Here is a 24,516-nt window from a genome sequence, read left to right as displayed (position 1 = left end):
CTCTCTGTAGGGGGGGGTCTAGACTCTCTGGGGGGTCTAGGGGGGGGTCTAGACTCTGTAGGGGTGGGGTCTAGACTCTCTGTAGGGGGGGGTCTAGACTCTCTGTAGGGGGTCTAGACTCTGTAGGGGTGGGGTCTAGACTCTCTGTCTAGACTCTCTGGGGGCGGTCTAGACTCTCTGTAGGGGCGCGTCTAGACTCTCTGTAGGGGCGTCTAGACTCTCTGACTCTCTCTGTAGGGGCGTCTAGACTCTCTCTGTAGGGGGTCTAGACTCTGTAGGGGTGGGGTCTAGACTCTCTGTAGGGGGTCTAGACTCTCTGTAGGGGTGGGGTCTAGACTCTCTGTAGGGGCGCGTCTAGACTCTCTGTAGGGGCGCGTCTAGACTCTCTGTAGGGGCGACTCTCTGTAGGGGCGCGTCTAGACTCTCTGTAGGGGCGCGTCTAGACTCTCTGTAGGGGCGCGTCTAGACTCTCTGTAGGGGCGCGTCTAGACTCTCTGTAGGGTGGCCTAGACTCTCTGTAGGGTGGTCTAGTGTAAAGTCTGTCTGCATCTCAAACAGCACCCTATTCCCAGAGCCTCTAATGTGTAATGTCTGTCTTGGACCAGGGGGATGTTGTTGTAGTGTGTATGAGCAGAACCCCTAGTGTCAGTTCTCTGAGGTCTTAAAAGACAGGATACTTCACTGAGAAACATAAAGTAGTAGTCATGTGTAGTATATAGTATGGCTACATTGCAAACCAATCATAGGGAAATGTATAGGAATACTGTGTCATAACACAATCAGACAATAGATCATGTGTATTGTGATAAGGAACTTCTCCATTCACAACCTGAGTTGTGTTTTCTATGGCTACGGTATGTATGTACATTGTAAAAAATAACATCATTCAAAATTCATTAGGCTATTCATAAAGATATGGGTACAGTTTAGGTCAGACGAAGGTCAGAGCCTACTGTATTGCCAACACATGTAAGGCCCACATCAAAGCCTTGATTGAGCATTGCATGACAGCAGATCGGAACACACGTTTTCTTGTGATCAGAAAACATAATTTCACTCAGGGAAGGTAAATGACTTACATTGATTATTGTAAAATGAATAAAAGTAAGTCTCGTTTAATGAATAAAAATGGATGATTCGGGTTCCATGACATGCTTATCTTGGCAGTGTGGATGTTAGGCGTGACCTATGAACTACAGTGATACTGAGGTGTGGGTTGGTGAGAGCAGAGTTTAAATTACGTTGCCTCCAATGTACAGTGAAATATAGATCAAGATAACATAGAGGTTACTTCAGCACTTATATATTTTTTTAAAGTAAATCGTTTGCAGAATAGTCAGACCCAAGCCAATGGAATTAGTATCCAAAAGTGATTCAGTACATGACTAGTCATGGTTATTCATGACTATAATATTCAGCTCATTTGCAACCCTATACAGTACATATGATCCTGTTCTGACAGTCCATAGAACATAGACATGACTGGAATGGTAATATCCCAACAGATAAACCAGACATATCCTGACTCAAAGGCTGTGCATTTAATTTCTCATTCAGTTTATAACAGGCTACTATGATAAATAGCACACTGAATTCATTTCTCATTCAGTTTATAACGGGCTACTATGATAAATAGCACACTGAATTCATTTCTCATTCAGTTTATAACAGGCTACTATGATAAATAGCACACTGAATTCATTTCTCATTCAGTTTATAACGGGCTACTATGATAAATAGCACACTGAATTCATTTCTCATTCAGTTTATAACGGGCTACTATGATAAATAGCACACTGAATTCATTTCCCATTCAGTTTATAATGAGTTTTAGCTCAATGAATTTCTCACACTAAAATAAGGGGTAGAGTCACAATAATTGGCATAAATCAAAGTAAATAACGCTTCTGAAAACCCCATACCATTTACTGTGTCCCCCTCTTGTTTGTACAGAGGAGTGTTCAGAAGGATAGTATTTCCACAAAGCGTCTGTCTCTGCTCGTCTGAACGTACAGTTCAAGAGACCCCACAACTCAGTGTTGTTCTAGTGTCTCTCTGCACTCAGTATGGACTGCGTAGTCATATGTCCTCCGAATACAGATGGGTTTCTTTACTCTTTAGAGAAACAAGAGAAGTTTAAGGAGTGAAAATCCCTTCTGTTACTTAGGTCAGTGGTTCTAAAATTTAACGGCTGGGGGTCCCTGAGGAGAGGCTTGAAGACCACTAGTTGACGTAGTAAAGACAGTAGATGAACGGCTGTGGGGTCCCTGAGGAGAGGCTTGAGAACCACTAGTTGACGTAGTAAAGCCAGTAGATGAAGTTGAAGAGGGTAAAGGTGAAGGGGAAGACAACCCGTGACCATCTATCGATGGAGTTCACGTCCGTCAGGTTGGGGATTTTGATAAGGAATTGAGAGGACCGCCTGCGTAGCCGTGTCTTCTTCACGTGAGCATGGGCGTTTCTCTCCCGGCCACTCAGAGCACTCGGTTTTCGGTACTGGAGGCCTGATTGGTTGAATATCATGGAGGTGGAGTTCCGTGTGGTTGTCTCAGTGATGCTGGTTGTGATCTCATTGCCGGCGCCAACTTCATTGTGGATCTCCAGGGTTGTCAGGAGGATGTTGCCCTGAGAGTCAACCTATCAGAGGAAAGGACAGCAAGAGAAGAGAGGTCATGAGCTCATGGGCTTCTGAACCTTTCTGCAAAAAATACATTATTTGGATGAACTTTGAAAACTTTAATTTTTTTAAATATAGGACACAAACCTCTACATCAAAACCTTCACTCCGAATCTACATTTCAAACCTAAAACCTTATTTTGAACCAGATTACCTGGAAGGACTATCCAGGTTTTTTTCTAACAAACCAAAACCTGCAAAAGCAGAAACCTGGAGATAATATCCAACACAAAACTGAGTGAGTTCAGTCTGAACCTACTTCTGAATCCAAAAAGTAAAATCATCTGTAAATATTTTGTTATATACAGACCTCATGCTAAGGTAAGGCTAATAAGCTACCAAGATTGCTAGGACAGGACGGGCATTGCGGCTGCAACGACAATTTGCACAGATGTGAAGTGAGAGATATGAAAGCCCCTTGATCTCAACAATGGCAGCAGAGCGTCACAGCCTCCCCCACCCAAATGCAGGGGCCTCTGAGGCTCCATGTCTCCCCCCTGTGTAGAGATCATCCCACTTCCCCTTGGATATAAAAAAATAAAAAGAACACTCCAAGGACTAAGTACACAAATAAGTTCCAGAGACACTATTTGCTGATTGTGACAAAGAGGGGAACGTAAACACCTTGGTCCTCTCGAAGCCTACCATCTACTATGTACATACCCAGGATGTAACAGAGCTATAGGTGTACCTACCATAGGAGTCCCCTCGAAGCCTACCATCCACTATGTACAGAACCAGGATGTAACAGAGCTATAGGTGTACCTACCATAGGAGTCCTCTCGAAGCCTACCATCTACTATGTACAGAACCAGCATGTAACAGAGCTATAGGTGTACCTACCATAGGAGTCCCCTCGAAGCCTACCATCCACTATGTACAGAACCAGCATGCGACAGACATGCAGCAGTTGTGAACTGTTTTTGTTGGTTATGTTGTCGTAGTTGTGTCTAGGGGGGCGTACAGGGGAGGGAAAGCTGTCACCTCCAGGTAGGTGTTTGTCCCCCTGTGTGCTGAAAGTGTCAGGTTCATGTCCGGTTCTGGCATTTAGGTCACCACAGACTAGTACATGTCCCTGGGTCTGGAAATGATTGATTTCCCCCTCCAGGATGGAGAAGCTGTCTTCGTTAAAGTATGGGGATTCTAGTGGGGGGGATATAGGTAGCACACAGGAGGACATTTTTCTCAGTTGAGATTATTTATGTATTTATTTCTAACCAGATGTAAAATGTTCCTGTTTTGATTAATTTAATAGAGTGGGTTAGGTCTGCTTTATACCTAGTTATCATACCACCTGTGTCTCTTCCCTGTTTCACACCTGGTAGGTTGGTGGATGGGACTACCAGCTCTCTGTAACCCACTGGGTCCGTCTCCTCTATACCAGGTTTCTTGTAGGATGACAATGTCTGTACTTCTAATTTATTTGGTGAAGTCCAGGTTCCTGCTCTTTAGGACAAAGTCAGATGACCTCCGACCTTTTAAGTTCCAGGATGAGATAGTAAAAGCTTTGTGTTCCATAGTGTCTAGTTGGTTGTTGATTATTGCTTGACAGCCATTTTCAAGACTTGAAAAGCTTGAAAATCTATGGCAAGTTAAGCCAGACATCCAATAATGAATACTGGACCTCAGTTTCAGACATCTAATAATGAATACTGGACCTCAGTTTCAGACATCTAATAATGAATACTGGACCAGGGCAGCCAGAATACTAATGCTAGGTATGTTGAAAGTGTTGGAGAATACTAGGAATGAATCCCAAATGGCACAGTAGTCTCTATATAGTGCACTACTCTTGACCAGGGCTCATTGGGCTGTGGTCAAAAGTAAGGGAAAGGGGGATACCTGGTCAGTTGTACAACTGAATTCTTTCAACTGAAATGTGTCTTCCGCATTTAACCCCCAACCCCTCTGAATCAGAGAGGTGCCGGGGGGGGGGGGCTGCCTTAATGGACATCCTCGTCTTCGGCGCCCGGGGAACAGTGGCGAACAGTGGGTTAACTTCCCTGCTCAGGGTCAAACCAACAGATTTTTACCTTGTCAGCTAGTGCACTATATACGGAATAGGGTTGCATTTGGAATTCATACCTAGATGCTGTAACTGAATCTACCACTGCATGTGAATCTGATTGATGTCCACCCATTTGACAGCACTCTCCTAGCGAAGAATAACTGAATATAGGAACTTAATACTGAACTGACTCTAACACTGTTACTGTGAAGATCCACGTCTGGACTTATCAATGTTACTTTCATCTCTATGATGCTATATGTCAGTTTACCTTAGTGGCAATATCATCATTTCACCTAGGGCCCTCCTAATGCTGTGTATAGTGTACTAGTACTTACAGGTCTGTGGAGGTCAATGGGAAGAGTCCCCCAGAAAACAATGTTTTGATTTAGTTTTGATATATAAACTCTGTTGGGAATGGGTTCGTAAGTAAGCATTTCACGGTAAAGTCTACACCTGTTGTATTCGTCGCATGTGACCAATACAATTTGATTTGAACAATCAACATATCGTTGAGTACAATTAGTCTCAATCTCTGTTCGTTGTTATATGACTAAAAATGTACTGTAGATGAAACAGGGACCCACAGTTAACAATCCAAGATGTCCAATTACAGAATAATAAAAAAGAAACCTACTGACCATTTCTGAGGGGGTAAACGTTACCCTGTTGCCGTCGAACTTGGCCGCCCTGTCATTGTTGACCTTCTCTGCCAACTTCTTCTGCATCCGATGGCCCCGTCCGAAGAAGACGTAGTTGACGAAGGCGTACTCCAGCAGAGCCAGGAAGACGAACACGAAGCAGCCCATCAGGTACATGTCAATGGCCTTGACGTAGGGGATCTTAGGGAGCGTCTCTCTCAGATGGGTGTTGATGGTGGTCAAGGTCAACACCGTGGTGATACCTGGAGCGGAAAGTTCCTTGGTTTGAAACAATAGGCATCATGGCACGAGCGGAGTTCGCCCACCTATAAGAAAATATCTGATTTGCTCTACCTCTGGGATATTGGGGTTTATTGACAAAACTAAATCAAATAAACTTGGTCAGTGTAGATGGCCAATACCCAGATCCTATTTATCTGGAAATAATCTTATTTACACAAGTGGGTTCTAAGTAGAGCCGTTCAAATAAGGTGAGCAAAGATTTTGTTTCTCTTAACAGGGTGATTGAGCCCTTTTACATTCCAGGTAGTGAAGTGTGTTATTTGGTTGACCAGTCATTATAGTAATCTAATAAGGTAATCAAACTTCAGCTTTAGAATTAGAATGATCTATTCACATGAAGTAAACAGAGGACATAACACAAACTAAACTAACAGTAACTTTGAGAGTAATAGCATCAATGAAAATCTATTTCTAATCGTTTGAAGCTTATTGTTAATCAAAAGAAAATCAATATAATTGAAATGCAGTAGCCTAGAATGCCTCCCACCTCCCAGTCTCATATATACTGTAGCAGTCACATACTGCACATCCTGATATATACTCTAGCAGTCATACTGCACACCCTGATATATACTGTAACAGTCACATACTGCACACCCTGATATATACTGTAACATTCACACTACTGTACATCCTGATATATACTGTAACAGTCACATACTGCACATCCTGATATATACTCTAGCAGTCACATACTGCACATCCTGATATATACTGTAACAGTCACATACTGCACATCCTGATATATACTGTAACAGTCACATACTGCACATCCTGATATATACTGTAACAGTCACATACTGCACATCCTGATATATACTGTAACAGTCACATACTGCACACCCTGATATATACTGTAACAGTCACATACTGCACATCCTCAAATATACTGTAACAGTCACATACTGCACATCCTCATGTATACTGTAACAGTCATACTGCACATCCTGATATATACTGTAACAGTCACATACTGCACATCCTGATATATACTGTAACAGTCACATACTGCACATCCTCAAATATACTGTAACAGTCACATACTGCACACCCTGATATATACTGTAACAGTCACATACTGCACATCCTGATATATACTGTAACAGTCACATACTGCACATCCTGATATATACTGTAACAGTCACATACTGCACATCCTGATATATACTGTAACAGTCACATACTGCACACCCTGATATATACTGTAACAGTCACATACTGCACATCCTCAAATATACTGTAACAGTCACATACTGCACATCCTCATGTATACTGTAACAGTCATACTGCACATCCTGATATATACTGTAACAGTCACATACTGCACATCCTGATATATACTGTAACAGTCACATACTGCACATCCTCAAATATACTGTAACAGTCACATACTGCACACCCTGATATATACTGTAACAGTCACATACTGCACATCCTCAAATATACTGTAACAGTCACATACTGCACATCCTGATATATACTGTAACAGTCACATACTGCACATCCTGATATATACTGTAACAGTCACATACTGCACATCCTCAAATATACTGTAACAGTCACATACTGCACACCCTGATATATACTGTAACAGTCACATACTGCACACCCTGATATATACTGTAACAGTCACATACTGCACATCCTCAAATATACTGTAACAGTCACATACTGCACATCCTCAAATATACTGTAACAGTCACATACTGCACATCCTCAAATATACTGTAACAGTCACATACTGCACATCCTCATGTATACTGTAACAGTCATACTGCACATCCTGATATATACAGTAACAGTCACATACTGTACATCCTGATATATACTGTAACAGTCACATACTGCACACCCTGATATATACAGTAACAGTCACATACTGCACATCCTCATATATACTGTAACAGTCACATACTGCACATCCTCATATATACTGTAACAGTCACATACTGCACATCCTCAAATATACTGTAACAGTCACATACTGCACATCCTGATATATACTGTAACAGTCACATACTGCACATCCTGATATATACTGTAACAGTCACATACTGCACATCCTCATATATACTGTAACAGTCACATACTGCACATCCTCATATATACTGTAACAGTCACATACTGCACATCCTCATATATACTGTAACAGTCACATACTGCACATCCTCAAATATACTGTAACAGTCACATACTGCACATCCTGATATATACTGTAACAGTCACATACTGCACATCCTGATATATACTGTAACAGTCACATACTGTATATATGAGGCTGGGAGGATGTACAGTAACAGTCACATACTGCACATCCTCATATATACTGTAACAGTCACATACTGTATATCCTGATATATACTGTAACAGTCACATACTGCACACCCTGATATATACAGTAACAGTCACATACTGTATATCCTCATATACGGTAGCAGCAAATACAGACGTTGAGGATGCTGTAAATAGAGAGGGGAGGATGTGTTGACAGATGAGATGTTGAGGATGCTGTAAATGGAGAGGGGAGGATGTGTTGACAGATGAGACGTTGAGGATGCTGTAAATGGAGAGGGGAGGATGTGTTGACAGATGAGACGTTGAGGATGCTGTAAATGGAGAGGGGAGGATGTGTTGACAGATGAGACGTTGAGGATGCTGTAAATAGAGAGGGGAGGATGTGTTGACAGCTGAGATGTTGAGGATGCTGTAAATGGAGAGGGGAGGATGTGTTGACAGCTGAGATGTTGAGGATGCTGTAAATAGAGAGGGGAGGATGTGTTGACAGCTGAGATGTTGAGGATGCTGTAAATGGAGAGGGGAGGATGTGTTGACAGCTGAGATGTTGAGGATGCTGTAAATGGAGAGGGGAGGATGTGTTGACAGCTGAGATGTTGAGGATGCTGTAAATGGAGAGGGGAGGATGTGTTGACAGATGAGACGTTGAGGATGCTGTAAATGGAGAGGGGAGGATGTGTTGACAGATGAGACGTTGAGGATGCTGTAAATAGAGAGGGGAGGATGTGTTGACAGATGAGACGTTGAGGATGCTGTAAATGGAGAGGGGAGGATGTGTTGACAGATGAGATGTTGAGGATGCTGTAAATAGAGAGGGGAGGATGTGTTGACAGATGAGACGTTGAGGATGCTGTAAATGGAGAGGGGAGGATGTGTTGACAGATGAGATGTTGAGGATGCTGTAAATAGAGGGGGAGGATGTGTTGACAGCTGAGATGTTGAGGATGCTGTAAATGGAGAGGGGAGGATGTGTTGACAGATGAGATGTTGAGGATGCTGTAAATGGAGAGGGAGGATGTGTTGACAGATGAGACGTTGAGGATGCTGTAAATAGAGAGGGGAGGATGTGTTGACAGCTGAGATGTTGAGGATGCTGTAAATGGAGAGGGGAGGATGTGTTGACAGATGAGACGTTGAGGATGCTGTAAATAGAGAGGGGAGGATGTGTTGACTGATGAGATGTTGAGGATGCTGTAAATAGAGAGGGGAGGATGTGTTGACAGCTGAGATGTTGAGGATGCTGTAAATGGAGAGGGGAGGATGTGTTGACAGATGAGATGTTGAGGATGCTGTAAATAGAGAGGGGAGGATGTGTTGACAGATGAGACGTTGAGGATGCTGTAAATAGAGAGGGGAGGATGTGTTGACAGATGAGACGTTGAGGATGCTGTAAATAGAGAGGGGAGGATGTGTTGACAGATGAGACGTTGAGGATGCTGTAAATGGAGAGGGGAGGATGTGTTGACAGATGAGATGTTGAGGATGCTGTAAATAGAGAGGGGAGGATGTGTTGACAGATGAGACGTTGAGGATGCTGTAAATAGAGAGGGGAGGATGTGTTGACAGATGAGACGTTGAGGATGCTGTAAATAGAGAGGGGAGGATGTGTTGACAGATGAGACGTTGAGGATGCTGTAAATGGAGAGGGGAGGATGTGTTGACAGCTGAGATGTTGAGGATGCTGTAAATGGAGAGGGGAGGATGTGTTGACAGATGAGATGTTGAGGATGCTTTAATGTTTGATCCACAGTCATAAGATGTGTTAAACCCTGGATTGTCCTGGACAGAATTAACCCGTTTGTTGTATTGTGAAGAAAACAGAAGAGGCACTTTAATGCACTCATGGCTCCATTCTGTGTGCACCAAAATTACAATCTGTTTGCCTGAAGTGCCTTTTCAAATCAAATTGTATTAGTCACATGTGCCCGAAAACAACAGGTATCGTAGACCTTACAGTGAAATGCTTACTTACAAGCTCTTAACCAACAATGCAGTTTAAAAAAGATTAATAAGAAACATAAATAAAAGTAACAAGTAGTTAAAGAACAGCAGTAAAATAACAATAGCGAGGCTATATACAGGGGCTACCAGTACAGAGTCAATGTGGAGGCTATATACAGGGTGTTACGGTACAGAGTCAATGTGGAGGCTATATACAGGGTATTACAGTACAGAGTCAATGTGGAGGCTATATACAGGGTGTTACGGTACAGAGTCAATGTGGAGGCTATATACAGGGGCTACCAGTACAGAGTCAATCTGGAGGCTATATACAGGGGGTACCGGTACAGAGTCAATGTGGAGGCCATATACAGGGTGTTACGGTACAGAGTCAATGTGGAGGCTATATACAGGGGCTACCAGTACAGAGTCGATGTGGAGGCCATATACAGGGTGTTACGGTACAGAGTCAATGTGGAGGCTATATACAGGGGCTACCAGTACAGAGTCAATGTGGAGGCTATATACAGGGTGTTACGGTACAGAGTCAATGTGGAGGCTATATACAGGGTGTTACGGTACAGAGTCAATGTGGAGGCTATATACAGGGGCTACCAGTACAGAGTCAATGTGGAGGCTATATACAGGGTGTTACGGTACAGAGTCAATGTGGAGGCTATATACAGGGTGTTACGGTACAGAGTCAATGTGGAGGCTATATACAGGGTGTTACGGTACAGAGTCAATGTGGAGGCTATATACAGGGGGTACCAGTACAGAGTCAATGTGTGGGGCACTGGTTAGTTAAGGTGATATGTACATTATTCATCTCATATGTATACGTAAATACTGTACTCTATATCATCTACTGCATCTTTATGTAATACATGTATCACTAGCCACTTTAACTATGCCACTTTGTTTACATACTCATCTCATATGTATATACTGTACTCTACTGCATCTTGCCTATGCCGCTCTGTACCATCACTCATTCATATATCTTTATGTACATATTCTTTATCCCCTTACACTTGTGTCTATAAGGTAGTAGTTTTGGAATTGCTAGCTAGATTACTTGTTGGTTATTACTGCATTGTCGGAACTAGAAGCACAAGCATTTCGCTACACTCGCATTAACATCTGCTAACCATGTGTATGTGACAAATGAAATTTGATTAGATTTTATTTGGGTAGAGTTATTGAAGTGACTATGCATAAAAGAGAGTAGCAGCAGCGCAAAAGAGGGGGGTTATGCAAATAGTCTGATTAGATGGTCAGGAGTCTTATGGCTTGGGGGTAGACGCCTCTTGGACCTAGACTTGGCGCTCCGGTACCGCTTGCCGTGCGGTAGCAGAGAGAACAGTCTATGACTAGGGTGGCTGTAATCTTTTACAATTTTTAGGGCCTTCCTCTGACACCGCCTGGTATAGAGGTCCTGGATGGCAGGAAGCTTGGCCCCAGTGATGGCACTCTGTAGAGCCTTACGGTCAGATGCAGAGCAATTGCCATACCAGGCGGTGATGCAACCGGTTAGGATGCTCTCAATGGCGCAACTGTAGAACCGTTTGTGTATCTGAGGACCCATGCCAAATCTTTTCAGTCTCCCGAGGGGGAATAGGTTTTGTCGTGTCCTCTTCACAACTGTCTTGGTGTGCTTGGACCATTATATTTTGTTGGTGATGTGGACACCAAGGAACTTGAACAACTCAACCTGCTCCACTACAGCCCCGTCGATGAGAATGGGGGAGTGCTCGGTCCTCCTTTTCCTGTAGTCCACAATCTTCTCAGTCTTGATCACGTTGAGGGAGAGGTTGTTGTCCTGGCACCAGAAGGCCAGGTCTCTGACCTCCTCCTCAAGATGTGTCACTCAACTGAGACTGATCTTCTCTGTGTCATGGAGAGACTCTGCCAAAGCTGACTCTCTCTCCTCTGTTCTCATCCTCCTAGATCCAGCCGCTGCCTTCGATCCTCCTCTCCACCCTCTCAGGGCTGGGCGTCTCAGGCTCTATGAGATCCTCCCCTCCACCCTCTCAGGGCTGGGCGTCTCAGGCTCTACACACTATTGGATTGCATCCTACTTGGCAGGTCGCTCCTACCAGGTGACATGGAGAGGATCTATGACTGCACCACATAGTCTCACTACTGGTGTCCCCCAGGACTCGGTTCTAGGCCTATCCTCTTTGCTCTATGTTACATCTGCTCCTGCCACACCCTCTACTGCTCATCCTGTGTCTCCTTTACCTGCCGCCACTCCCCGGACTTCTCTCCATCTTCCTGCTTTGTTTTAATAAATACCTTGGTGACTTGATCCCAGTCTCCTCGTCTGAGTCTGCTCTTTGGTTTCCCTACTCCACGTAACACTCTATATACCAAGTCACTGGTCATATCCTCACATGGTCTCTCCTATCACTGCTATGAGGATGGAATTCTCCTCTCTATAGACCAAGTCACTCAGCTCTGTCATGTCCTCACATGGTCTCTCCTACTATACAGATGACACACTTTTCTCCTTCCTCCCCTCTGACTCCCAGGTGGCGGCACGCATATTTCAACTTGGATGTCGGTTCAATATCGACAAGACAGTGCTGCTCTTACACCCGGGGAATGCCTGCCCGTTCAAAGACGTTGCCATCACAGTTGACAACTCCACAGTGTTGTCCTCCCAGAGTGCAAAGAACCTGGCATGACCCTGGATAACACTCTGCCATTCTCTGCAAACATCAAACCATTGATTCACTCCTGCAGGTTCCTGCTCTACTCAGTGTTGTCTGGGCTCCCAGCTTGTGCCATTAAACCCCTGCAATTTATTCAAAACGCTGCAATCCACTTGGTTTTCAACCTTCCTCAATTCTCCCATGTTACCGCACACTCCACTGGCTTCCAGTCGAAACTCACATCCACTACAACACCATGGTGTTTACCTACGGAGCAGCAACAGAAACTGCCCTTCCCTACCTTCAGGCTATGATCAAACCCTACACCCCAACCCGAGCACTCCGTTCTGGTGGAACCAGGTTCCCTTCCTCAATTCTCCCATGTTACCTAAAACATCTGAAACCCTACCTCTTCAAAGAGTACCTTAAATAACCCCACAGCACCCCCCTGGCATTCTGTGTCCCAATGCACTGGCTCAGAGGGGACAGTCACACTATCTCCGTCTCGCTCTCGCTCTCCAGATCAGAGGTCAGTTTTAAAGGCAGTACCTAAAGCCACTCTGGCAGCGGAGGCGTCGTAGTTGATCCAGAAGGAGACCCAGGACAGGATGGTGATCAGGATGGAGGGCATGTACGTCTGCAGGATGAAGTAGCCGATGTTCCTCTTTAGCTTGAAGCTCAGAGACAGACGTGGGTAGGCACCTGTAGGGAAAACAATATTGCGTCTTATTTCAAGACAGACATACAGAATGGACTGGACTAGACTGTACTACCTAGAGACAGTCTTGGGTAGGCACCTGTCTATAGGAACACAACGTAGTAAAAAAGTGGGAGAAGATGGAAAAAGGTGACAGTACTGCTTTAGCTCAAGCGGCACAAACACAGTGATAGGCCTATTTTGTGGTTTGTGTCACCATGGTAACAAGCAAGCCTGGACCAAAGTCCAAATGATTTGTTCGCAACTTAGCATTGAGACCACAATGGAAATTTACATTTCTCAGTATAATAATAAATGTTTATGCTTCGATGACATTACAGTTTCTCAATCGCGTACAATCTTTTTCTGGAACAATCGATTTTCAAAACAAAGTGCACTAGACAAAGAACTCTCTGGCCTTTTGCTAAACAGTCAATGCATTTCCAAAATGTAGTTGCCTTCTCAAAACATAAATAAGTTCATCAAAACTATATTATACCATCCAAATTGCAAATACATTCATCAAATAGAATAGACAGTAGTCTATAGCTTCAGTAATAGAGTAGACAGTAGTCTATAGCTTCAGTAATAGAGTAGACAGCAGTCTATAGCTTCAACAACTCTCTAATACTGGATCACTACACTACAGGAACCCAGACAATAACTATTATACTGGATCACAGGACCACTACACTACAGTACCCCAGAAAATAACTATTATACTGGATCACAGGACCACTACACTACAGGGCCCCAGACAATAACTATTATTCTGGATCACAGGACCACTACACTACAGGACCCCAGACAATAACTATTATTCTGGATCACTCTTCAATAAGGTTCAGGGTGTTTGTTGGAGTGTTTGAGTACCGGAAAACTACATCACAATACAATGCACAGGAACATAACATTTTGGAGGGAGCTGGGAGAGAGATTGTTGCGTAGTAAAAAAAAAAGTAACAATAAAGTTTCAGGTAATGGAAACATCAGAGGCAGTTGGTCTGGTTTCTGGAAACTTCAGAGGCTGTTGGTCTGGTTTCTCTAACAAACAACGGAAACTTCATCAGAGGCAGTTGGTCTGGTTTCTGGAAACTTCATCAGAGGCTGTTGGTCTGGTTTCTAACAAACAACGTAAACTTCATCAGAGGCAGTTGGTCTGGTTTCTCTAACAAACAGAAACTTAATCAGAGGCAGTTGGTCTGGTTTCTGGACACTTCATCAGAGGCAGTTGGTCTGGTTTCTCTAACAAACAGAAACTTCATCAGAGGCAGTTGGTCTGGTTTCTGGACACTTCATCAGAGGCTGTTGGTCTGGTTTCTCTAACAAACAACGGAAACTTCATCAGAGGCAGTTGGTCTGGTTTCTGGAAACTTCATCAGAGGCTGTTGGTCTGGTTTCTGAAACTTCATCAGAGGCTGTTGGTCTGGTTTCTCTAACAAACAACAGAAACTTCATCAGAGGCAGTTGGTCTGGTTTCTGGAAACTTCATCAGAGGCAGTTGGTCTGGTTTCTGTAAACTTCATCAGAGGCTGTTGGTCTGGTTTCTCTAACAAACAACGGAAACTTCATCAGAGGCAGTTGGTCTGGTTTCTCTAACAAACAACAGAAACTTCATCAGAGGCAGTTGGTCTGGTTTCTCTTCACAAACAAACAACAGAAACTTCATCAGAGGCAGTTGGTCTGGTTTCTGGAAACTTCATCAGAGGCTGTTGGTCTGGTTTCTGGAAACAACGTAAACTCATCAGAGGCAGTTGGTCTGGTTTCTCTAACAAACAGAAACTTCATCAGAGGCAGTTGGTCTGGTTTCTGGACACTTCATCAGAGGCAGTTGGTCTGGTTTCTGGAAACTTCATCAGAGGCAGTTGGTCTGGTTTCTGGACAAACTTCATCAGAGGCTGTTGGTCTGGTTTCTCTAACAAACAACAGAAACTTCATCAGAGGCAGTTGGTCTGGTTTCTGGAAACTTCATCAGAGGCTGTTGGTCTGGTTTCTCTAACAAACAACTGAAACTTCATCAGAGGCAGTTGGTCTGGTTTCTCTAACAAACAACAGAAACTTCATCAGAGGCTGTTGGTCTGGTTTCTCTAACAAACAGTTGGTCTGGTTTCTGAAACTTCATCAGAGGCAGTTGGTCTGGTTTCTGGAAACTTCATCAGAGGCTGTTGGTCTGGTTTCTCTAACAAACAACAGAAACTTCATCAGAGGCAGTTGGTCTGGTTTCTCTAACAAACAGAAACTTAATCAGAGGCAGTTGGTCTGGTTTCTGGACACTTCATCAGAGGCAGTTGGTCTGGTTTCTGAAACTTCATCAGAGGCAGTTGGTCTGGTTTCTGGACACTTCATCAGAGGCTGTTGGTCTGGTTTCTCTAACAAACAACGGAAACTTCATCAGAGGCAGTTGGTCTGGTTTCTGGAAACTTCATCAGAGGCTGTTGGTCTGGTTTCTCTAACAAACAACTGAAACTTCATCAGAGGCAGTTGGTCTGGTTTCTTTAACAAACAACAGAAACTTCATCAGAGGCAGTTGGTCTCGTTTCTGGAAACTTCATCAGAGGCAGTTGGTCTGGTTTCTGTAAACTTCATCAGAGGCTGTTGGTCTGGTTTCTCTAACAAACAACGGAAACTTCATCAGAGGCAGTTGGTCTGGTTTCTCTAACAAACAACAGAAACTTCATCAGAGGCTGTTGGTCTGGTTTCTCTAACAAACAACAAACTTCATCAGAGGCTGTTGGTCTGGTTTCTCTAACAAACAACAGAAACTTCATCAGAGGCTGTTGGTCTGGTTTCTCTAACAAACAACAGAAACTTCATCAGAGGCTGTTGGTCTGGTTTCTCTAACAAACAACAGAAACTTCATCAGAGGCTGTTGGTCTGGTTTCTCTAACAAACAACAGAAACTTCATCAGAGGCTGTTGGTCTGGTTTCTCTAACAAACAACAGAAACTTTATCAGAGGCAGTTGGTCTGGTTTTGTCTAACAAACAAAAAACGAATCACAAAAGAGTGCGCCAATTTTTTTGATAATGATACCAAACACGGGGACTGTATAATATGATCATGATAAGTTTTGCAGTGTTATATTAACTTCCACAAAACTCCCAGGTTTCCCTTGAAATCCTAGTTGGAGGATTCTAGATTCCCTCCTGATTCCGGGAATCGTCAAACCTACGTTTTCTGTAAAAGCAACCCTAATCATGGCTCTCCATGGCCATTACTGTACCTGTGGAAAAGACCACATTCCTGGAAACCAGTTTGTAGTCCACGATGGAGAACTGAGGCAGCTCGATGCGAGTCACTCCTGTCACAGCATTCTCCCCCCCTTTCCAGTAGAACTCGATGTCATCTGTGGTGTAGCCATCTGTCACACAGAAACACACAGGCATGCGCCATACTTAGTTCATTACTCAACATAATAGAAATCATAGTTGAATCTAGTTAACTATGAGAGTCTGACGAGAAATAACATATTGTAGGTTATCCCCGCTATTGAATGCAGTGAACTACTAAATATGTGCGAATGAAAGTAAAATATAGGTTATGTAACCCAAGCCAACACACTAAAGCACTAACTTGCACTAGCTTTGTCATTAATTTAGTTGACTCATCTATTTCATTAGCATTCAGGCTAAGTGATATTTGTGGCTCGTGATGACAGAGTATGATGAAGTCCTGTGAATCACAGAAAGAGCAGAGGCTCGTGGGTAATAGATAGTTACATGAGGCTGACGTAAATCTACTATTAGCCTGATGTCTAGCTGACAACGTGTTTGTGTCCGCAATGGCACCCTATTCCAGATCAAAAGTAGTGCACTATATAGGAAATAGGGCTCTGGTCTAAAGTAGTGCACTATATAGGAAATAGGGCTCTGGTCTAAAGTAGTGCACTATATAGGGAATAGGGTTCTGGTCTAAAGTAGGGCACTATATAGGGAATAGGGTTCTGGTCTAAAGTAGTGCACTATATAGGGAATAGGCTCTGGTCTAAAGTAGTGCACTATATAGGGAATAGGCTCTGGTCTAAAGTAGTGTACTATATAGGGAATAGGGCTCTGGTCTAAAGTAGGGCACTATATAGGGAATAGGGTTCTGGTCTAAAGTAGGGCACTATATAGGGAATAGGGTTCTGGTCTAAAGTAGTGCACTATATAGGGAATAGGCTCTGGTCTAAAGTAGTGTACTATATAGGGAATAGGGCTCTGGTCTAAAGTAGTGCACTATATAGGGAATAGGCTCTGGTCTAAAGTAGTGTACTATATAGGGAATAGGGCTCTGGTCTAAAGTAGTGCAGTGTATAGGGAATAGGGCTCTGGTCTAAAGTAGTGCACTATATAAGGAATAGGGTGCCATTTTGGACATTGCCTGACAGTGTTTCCAGTCTCATTGGTAGGCAGACCAACAGATACGCTGTTTACGGATGTTCATAAGTGACCTTCAGCAGTTTTATAGGGAGACATGTACTGATGAGTTAGGAGACATCATGGATAAAGTACAGAGTCCACTCTATCGATCTCTCTCTTGATCTCCTCTTCAGAGGACTCTATCAACGCCTGGTATGGCAACTGCACCGCCTGGTATGGCAACTGCACCGCCTGGTATGGCAACTGCACCGCCTGGTATGGCAACTGCACACTACCTGCCCTTCAGGACACCTAGAGCACTGGATGTCACAGGAAGGGCAAAAAGATCATCAAGGACCTCAGCCACCCGAGAAAAGGCCTGTTCAACCCGCTACCATCCAGAAGGCGAGGTCAGTACAGGTGCATCAAAGATGGGACTGAGAGACTGAAAAACACCTTACATTTCAGACTGTTAAATAGCCATACAACAGGTGTAGACCATGAAATGCTTACTTACAGGCCAACAGCGCAGTTCATAATAAAATATTTACTAAATAAACTAAAGTGATAAAAAAAATTATACAAAAATGAGTAACACAAGAAATGTACATAACAATAACAAGGCTATTTACAGGTGGTACCAGTACCGAGTTAACGGGGTTACAGGTTAGTCAAGGTAATTCGTGAAGTGACTATGAATAGATAATAAACAGCGAGTAGTAACAGAAAAATAGGTAAAAAGTAGGCTATGTAGAACAAAAATGCCTCTGACTTGTTGAATAAGAAATAACATTGACTCTATTAAAAGGGAATTTCTATTTGGAACATTCAAGAATGCAAATTGGACCCACCCCCAAATTGGAATGGGTCTAGGGTTTCCGGCATGATGGTGTAAAAACAAAGAGAGGGGGAGGGGTCAATGTGTAAATAGTCTGGGTGGCCATTTTATTAATTGTTCATCAGTCTTATGGCTTGGGGGTAGAAGCTGTTAATGAGCCTTTTGGTCCTAGACTTGGTGCTCTGGTACCGCTTGCCGTGCGGTAGCAGAGAGAACTGTCTATGACTTGGTGACTGGAGTCTTTGACAATTTTTAGGGCCTTCCTCTGACACCGCCTGGTATAGAGGTCCTGGATGGCAGGAAGCTTGGACCCAATGATGGCACTCTGTAGAGCCTTACGGTCAGATGCAGAGCAGTTGCCATATCAGGCGGTGATGCAGCCAGTCAATATGCTCTCAATGATGCAGCTGTAGAACTTTTTGAAGATCTGGGGACCCATGCCAAATCTTTTCAGTCTCCTGAGGGGGAAAAGGTGTGGTCGTGCCCTCTTCACAACTGCCTGGGTGTGTTTGGACCATGATAGTTTGTTGGTGATGTGGACACCAAAGAACTTGAAACTCTCGGCCCGCTCTACTATAGCCCCGTCGATGTTAATGGGGGCCTGTTCGGCCCTCCTTTTCCTATATTCCACGATCAGCTCCTTTGTCTTGTTCAAGTTGAAGGATAGGTTGCTCTCCTGGCACCACACTGCAAGGTTTCTGACCTCCTCCCTATAGGCTGTCTCATCGTTGTCGGTGACCAAGCCTACCACTGTTGTGTCGTCAGCAAACTTAATGATGGTGTTGGAGTCGTGCTTGGCCATGCAGCCATGGGTGAACAGGGAGTAGGAGGGGACTGAGCACGCACCCTTGAAGGGCCCCAGTGTTGAGGATCAGCGTGGCAGATGTGTTGCTGCCTACCCTTACCACCTGGGGGCAGCCAGTCAGGAAGTCCAGGATCCAGTTGCAGAGGGAGGTGTTCAGTCCCAGGGTCCTTAGCTTCGTGATGAGCTTTGTGGGCACTATGGTGCTTTGTGGGCACCATAACACAGAGCTGTAGTCATTGAACAGCATTCTCACATAGGTGTTCCTTTTGTCCAGGTGGGAAAGGGCAGTGTGGAGTGCGATTGAGATTTTGTTATCTGTGGATCTGTTGGGGCGGTATGTGAATTGGAGTGGGTCTAGGGTTTCTGGCATAATGGTGTTGATGTGAGCCATGACCAGCCTTTCAACGCACCTCATGGCTACCGATGTGAGTACTATGGGGCGGTAATCATTTAGGCAGGTTACCTTCGCTTTCTTGGGCACCGAGCTGGTCTGTTTGAAACATGTAAGTACTATAGACTCAGTCAGGGAGAGGTTGAAAATGTCAGTGAAGACACTTGCCAGTTGGTCCATGCATGCTTTGAGTACATGTCCTGGTAATCTGTCTGGTCCTGCAGCTTTGTGAATGTTGACCTATTTAAAGGTCTTGCTCACATCAGCTACGGAGAGTGTGATCACACAGTCATCCAGAACAGCTGGTGCTCTCATACATGCTTCAGTGTTGCTTGCCTCGAAGCGAGCATAAAAGGCACTTAGCTAGTCTGGTAGGCTCGCATCACTGGGCAGCTCGCGACTCGGTTTCCCTTTGTAGCCCATAATAGTCCTGTATTGGCGTTTTGCCTGTTTGATGATTTGTCTGAGGGCATTGCGGGATTCGGTCTCTCCTTCACTGCAGCCGAGGTGAGTAAGACATTTAAACGCGTTAACCCTCGCAAGGCTGCAGGCCCAGACGGCATCCCCAGCCGCGCCCTCAGAGCATGCGCAGACCAGCTGGCCGGTGTGTTTACGGACATATTCAATCAATCCCTATACCAGTCTGCTGTTCCCACATGCTTCAAGAGGGCCACCATTGTTCCTGTTCCCAAGAAAGCTAAGGTAACTGAGCTAAACGACTACCGCCCCGTAGCACTCACATCAGTCATCATGAAGTGCTTTGAGAGACTAGTCAAGGACCATATCACCTCCACCCTACCTGACACCCTAGACCCACTCCAAGTTGCTTACCGCCCAAATAGGTCCACAGACGATGCAATCTCAACCACACTGCACACTGCCCTAACCCATCTGGACAAGAGGAATACCTATGTGAGAATGCTGTTCATCGACTACAGCTCGGCATTCAACACCATAGTACCCTCCAAGCTCGTCATCAAGCTCGAGACCCTGGGTCTCGACCCCGCCCTGTGCAACTGGGTACTGGACTTCCTGACGGGCCGCCCCCAGGTGGTGAGGGTAGGCAACAACATCTCCTCCCCGCTGATCCTCAACACTGGGGCCCCACAAGGGTGCGTTCTGAGCCCTCTCCTGTACTCCCTGTTCACCCACGACTGCGTGGCCACGCACGCCTCCAACTCGATCATCAACTCAATGTGTCGTCCGCATCATCATGCGGACGACACATTGATGCGCACATCATGCGCATCATCATCCTCTGTGTGTGGAGTAAAGGTGGTCTAGAGTTTTTTTCCCTCTGGTTGCACATGTAACATACTGGTAGAAATGAGGTCAAATGGATTTAAGTTTCCCTGCATTAACGTCCCCGGGCCACTAGGAGCGCCACATCTGGATGAGCATTGCATTGCTGGCTTATGGCCTTATAGAGTTGGTTGAATGTGGTCTTAGTGCCAGCATCGGTTTGTGGTGGTAAATAGATGGCTACGAATAATATAGATGAGAACTCTCTTGGTAGATAATGTGGTCTACAGCTTATCATGAGGTATTCTACCTCGAGACTTCTTTAATATTAGACATCGCTCACCAGCAGTTATTGACAAATACACACCCCCGCCCCTCGTCTTAACAGATGTAGCTTCTCTGTCCTGCCGATGCATGGAGAAGCCAGCCAGCTCTATATTATCCGTGTCGTCGTTCAGCCACGTCTCGGTGAAACATAAGATGACAGTTTAATATCCCGTTGGTAGAATAGTCTTAATCGTAGATCGTCCAGTTTGTTTTCCAATGATTGGCTGCACGTTGGCCAATAGTACGGAGGGCAGTGGTGGTTTACCTATTCGTCGGCGAAATCCTTGCACCCGCCCTCCTCCCGCTTTTCCTCCGTCTTTTCCTCACGCTGATGATGGAGATTTGGGCCTTGTCTTGACAAAGCAGTATATCCTTCGAGTTAGACTCATTAAAGAAAAAAAACTCTTAATTCAGTTCGAGGTGAGTAATCACTGTTCTGATGTCCAGAAGCTCTTTTCGGTCATAAGAGACGATAGCAGCAACATTATGTACAAAATAAGTTACAAACAATGTGGAAAAACAGCACAGTTGGTTAGGAGCCAGTAAAACGACAGCCATCCCCTCCGGCGCAATTATACCGTCACTAGCTGGCCCCCGTCCAGTACCCTGCCCTGAGCTTAGTCACCGTCACTAGACGGCTACCACCCGGTTACTCAACCCTGCGCCTTAGAGGCTGCTGCCTTATGTACATAGACATGGAATCACTGGTCACTTTAATAATGTTTACATACTGTTCTACTCATTTCATATGTATATATTGTATTATAGTCAATGCTCATCCTATTCAACTATAGCTGGAAATGTACTATTCGATCCTAAAGATATGGACAGTATGTGGATAGAATATATAGTATAGTGTCTACACATCGCATATATATATATTTTTATACACCGGACTCCGACATTGCTTGTCCTAATATTTATATATTTCTTAATTTCATTATATTACTTTTATCTTGTGTGTATTGTTGTGAATTGTTAGATATTACTGCACTGTTGGAGCTAGGAACACTACAGCATTTCCCTACACCCGCAATAACATCTGCTAAATATGTGTATGTGACCAATAATTTGATTTGGTTTGATATCTAGTTTACTCACAGCTCTCTATCTCCAGAGTACAGTTCTGTTCGTCCAGTGGGTATCTCCTCAGGTCCATCATACAGGCAGCAGTCGTTGTTATCCTACATCAAACAGACCAACATTATGACACAGATTAAGAAACAAGCATGGTGCAAGTCCATAAACGTTTCCCTTTATAGTGCACTACTTCTGACCAAGGCCCATAGGGCTCTGGTGAAAATTAGTACACTAGGGAATAGGATGCCATTTGGGACTGAATAAAAGATAGGCAAACACATCCTACAGAAAGGTAAAGACATGCTGATATTTATTTATTTAAATTTAACCAGGAAAGTCAGTTAAGAACAAATTCTTATTTACAATGACGGCCAACACCAGCCAAACCCGGACTACGTTAGGCCAATTGTGGGTTCCCACAACTATGGGACTCCCAATCACGGCCGGTGGTGACGCCTCAAGCACTGAGATGCAGTGCCTTAGACTGCTGCGCCACTCGGGAGCCCTGATAGACAGAGTAAAAATTCTGGACTGGCCTCCTGAACAGGACTGACATGCTCAGATTCTCCGTACCTTAGCACACATGCTCCCACCCACTTATTACCACACACACACACACACACCCACTTATGACCCCCCCCACACACACATCAATGAGAATGTCAGCCCTTTTCCAGCTGCCACCTCCAGAGCTAGAAAGAGCTGTGTGGGTTCTATTTGTCTGTGTTGAACCAACAACGTGAAGCCCTGAACACGCAGGTCCTGAAGAAACCTCTGGTTGAAACATGAACCCACTACAGCAGTCTCTTCTGGAGGTGTGCTCTGGCACTGGTCTGACTCACTTAGACAGCACATACGTTAATAGAGAGCCATTGGCCTGGTCTCAATGAGCCAACACACTGCCTGGCTGGTCCGACGTGGCCTGGTCTCAATGAGCCAACACACTGCCTGTCTGGTCCGACGTGGCCTGGTCTCAATGAGCCAGCACACTGCCTGTCTGGTCCGACGTGGCCTGGTCTCAATGAGCCAGCACACTGCCTGTCTGGTCCGACGTGGCCTGGTCTCAATGAGCCAACACACTGCCTGTCTGGTCCGACGTGGCCTGGTCTCAATGAGCCAACACACTGCCTGTCTGGTCCGACGTGGCCTGGCCTCAATGAGCCAACACACTGCCTGTCTGGTCCGACGTGGCCTGGCCTCAATGAGCCAACACACTGCCTGTCTGGACTACAGAGACTAGGTTCACTAAACGGGGCAGAGACTAGGTTCACTAAACGGGGCAGAGACTAGGTTCACTAAACGGGGCAGAGACTAGGTTCACTAAACGGGGCAGAGACTAGGTTCACTAAACGTGGTGGTTTAGCCTCGGTCTGAGAGGCTCCCCGACTGTGGTGGTTTAGCCTCGGTCTGAGAGGCTCCCCGACTGTGGTGGTTTAGCCTCGGTCTGAGAGGCTCCCCGACTGTGGTGGTGTAGCCTCGGTCTGAGAGGCTCCCCGACTGTGGTGGTGTAGCCTCGGTCTGAGAGGCTCCCCGACTGTGGTGGTGTAGCCTCGGTCTGAGAGGCTCCCCGACTGTGTCCCGAATGACCCCCTATTTCCTAAGTAGTATACTACTTTTGGCTGGGGCACGCATGGTGCTTTGGTCAAAAGTAGTGTACTATACAGGAAATAGAGTTCCATTTGGAACACACCCTGAGGGGCATCCCAAAATGGCTTCCTGCATCAGTTAGATGTCCAGGATGGAGAGATGTGTGTGAGTCTCTGAATGTAGCAATACGACCACTTTACCAGGAAAACACATGAGCATTTCTCCATTAACGGTCTCCTAACAGACCAGCAAATCCTCTCTTCCGCTATCCATTAAATCAGATCTGTCTCTTCCTTCCTGGATAGGTTGATCTCTTCTCTTCCTGAGTTGTTAGTACTCTGTTGGGATGCCATGATGCCTCCGATGGCCTATTGCTAATACAAGCTTCTGATAGGAAAAGGGGGATATCTAGTCAGTTGTACAACTGAATGCCTTCAACTGAAATGTGTCTTCTGCATTTAACCCAACCCCTCTGAATCATAGAGGTGGGTGGGGAGGGGGGGCTGCCATAATCGACATCCACATCTTCAGCGCCCGGGAAACAACATTAAGCACTTTTCCTAAAGGATGTAATTCTGGTCTGCTACTATACAGACCAAGTGATTGCACTTTGCCTCTTCATCAGTAAAAAAACTATTTTTACTTAAAAAAGTGTAACTGGTCTGTGCCTCTTTAACTAAGGGAGAAC

General features: G+C 44.8%; 1 protein-coding gene across 1 annotated transcript in view; it reads right to left on the bottom strand.

Moving 5' to 3' along the window:
• Nucleotides 1-308: 308 nt before the first annotated feature.
• The window catches only part of LOC112237390 (gamma-aminobutyric acid receptor subunit beta-3-like), a 52,175-nt gene continuing 27,967 nt past the window's right edge, over nt 309-24,516 (bottom strand). The window contains exons 5-9 of the mRNA XM_024405982.2: nt 22,263-22,345; nt 16,442-16,579; nt 13,072-13,224; nt 5,327-5,589; nt 309-2,637 (exon numbers count right to left, since the gene is read on the bottom strand). Coding sequence (XP_024261750.1) covers nt 2,290-2,637; nt 5,327-5,589; nt 13,072-13,224; nt 16,442-16,579; nt 22,263-22,345 — 985 coding nt within the window. The 3' untranslated portion in view covers nt 309-2,289. The remainder of the gene's footprint in view (nt 2,638-5,326; nt 5,590-13,071; nt 13,225-16,441; nt 16,580-22,262; nt 22,346-24,516) is intronic.

This window comes from Oncorhynchus tshawytscha, linkage group LG06 (genome assembly GCF_018296145.1).
Source record: "Oncorhynchus tshawytscha isolate Ot180627B linkage group LG06, Otsh_v2.0, whole genome shotgun sequence".
In the NCBI taxonomy this organism is placed as follows: domain Eukaryota; kingdom Metazoa; phylum Chordata; class Actinopteri; order Salmoniformes; family Salmonidae; genus Oncorhynchus; species Oncorhynchus tshawytscha.
Note: the sequence above shows the minus strand (reverse complement) of the source record. Positions and strands in the feature narration are given on the sequence as shown.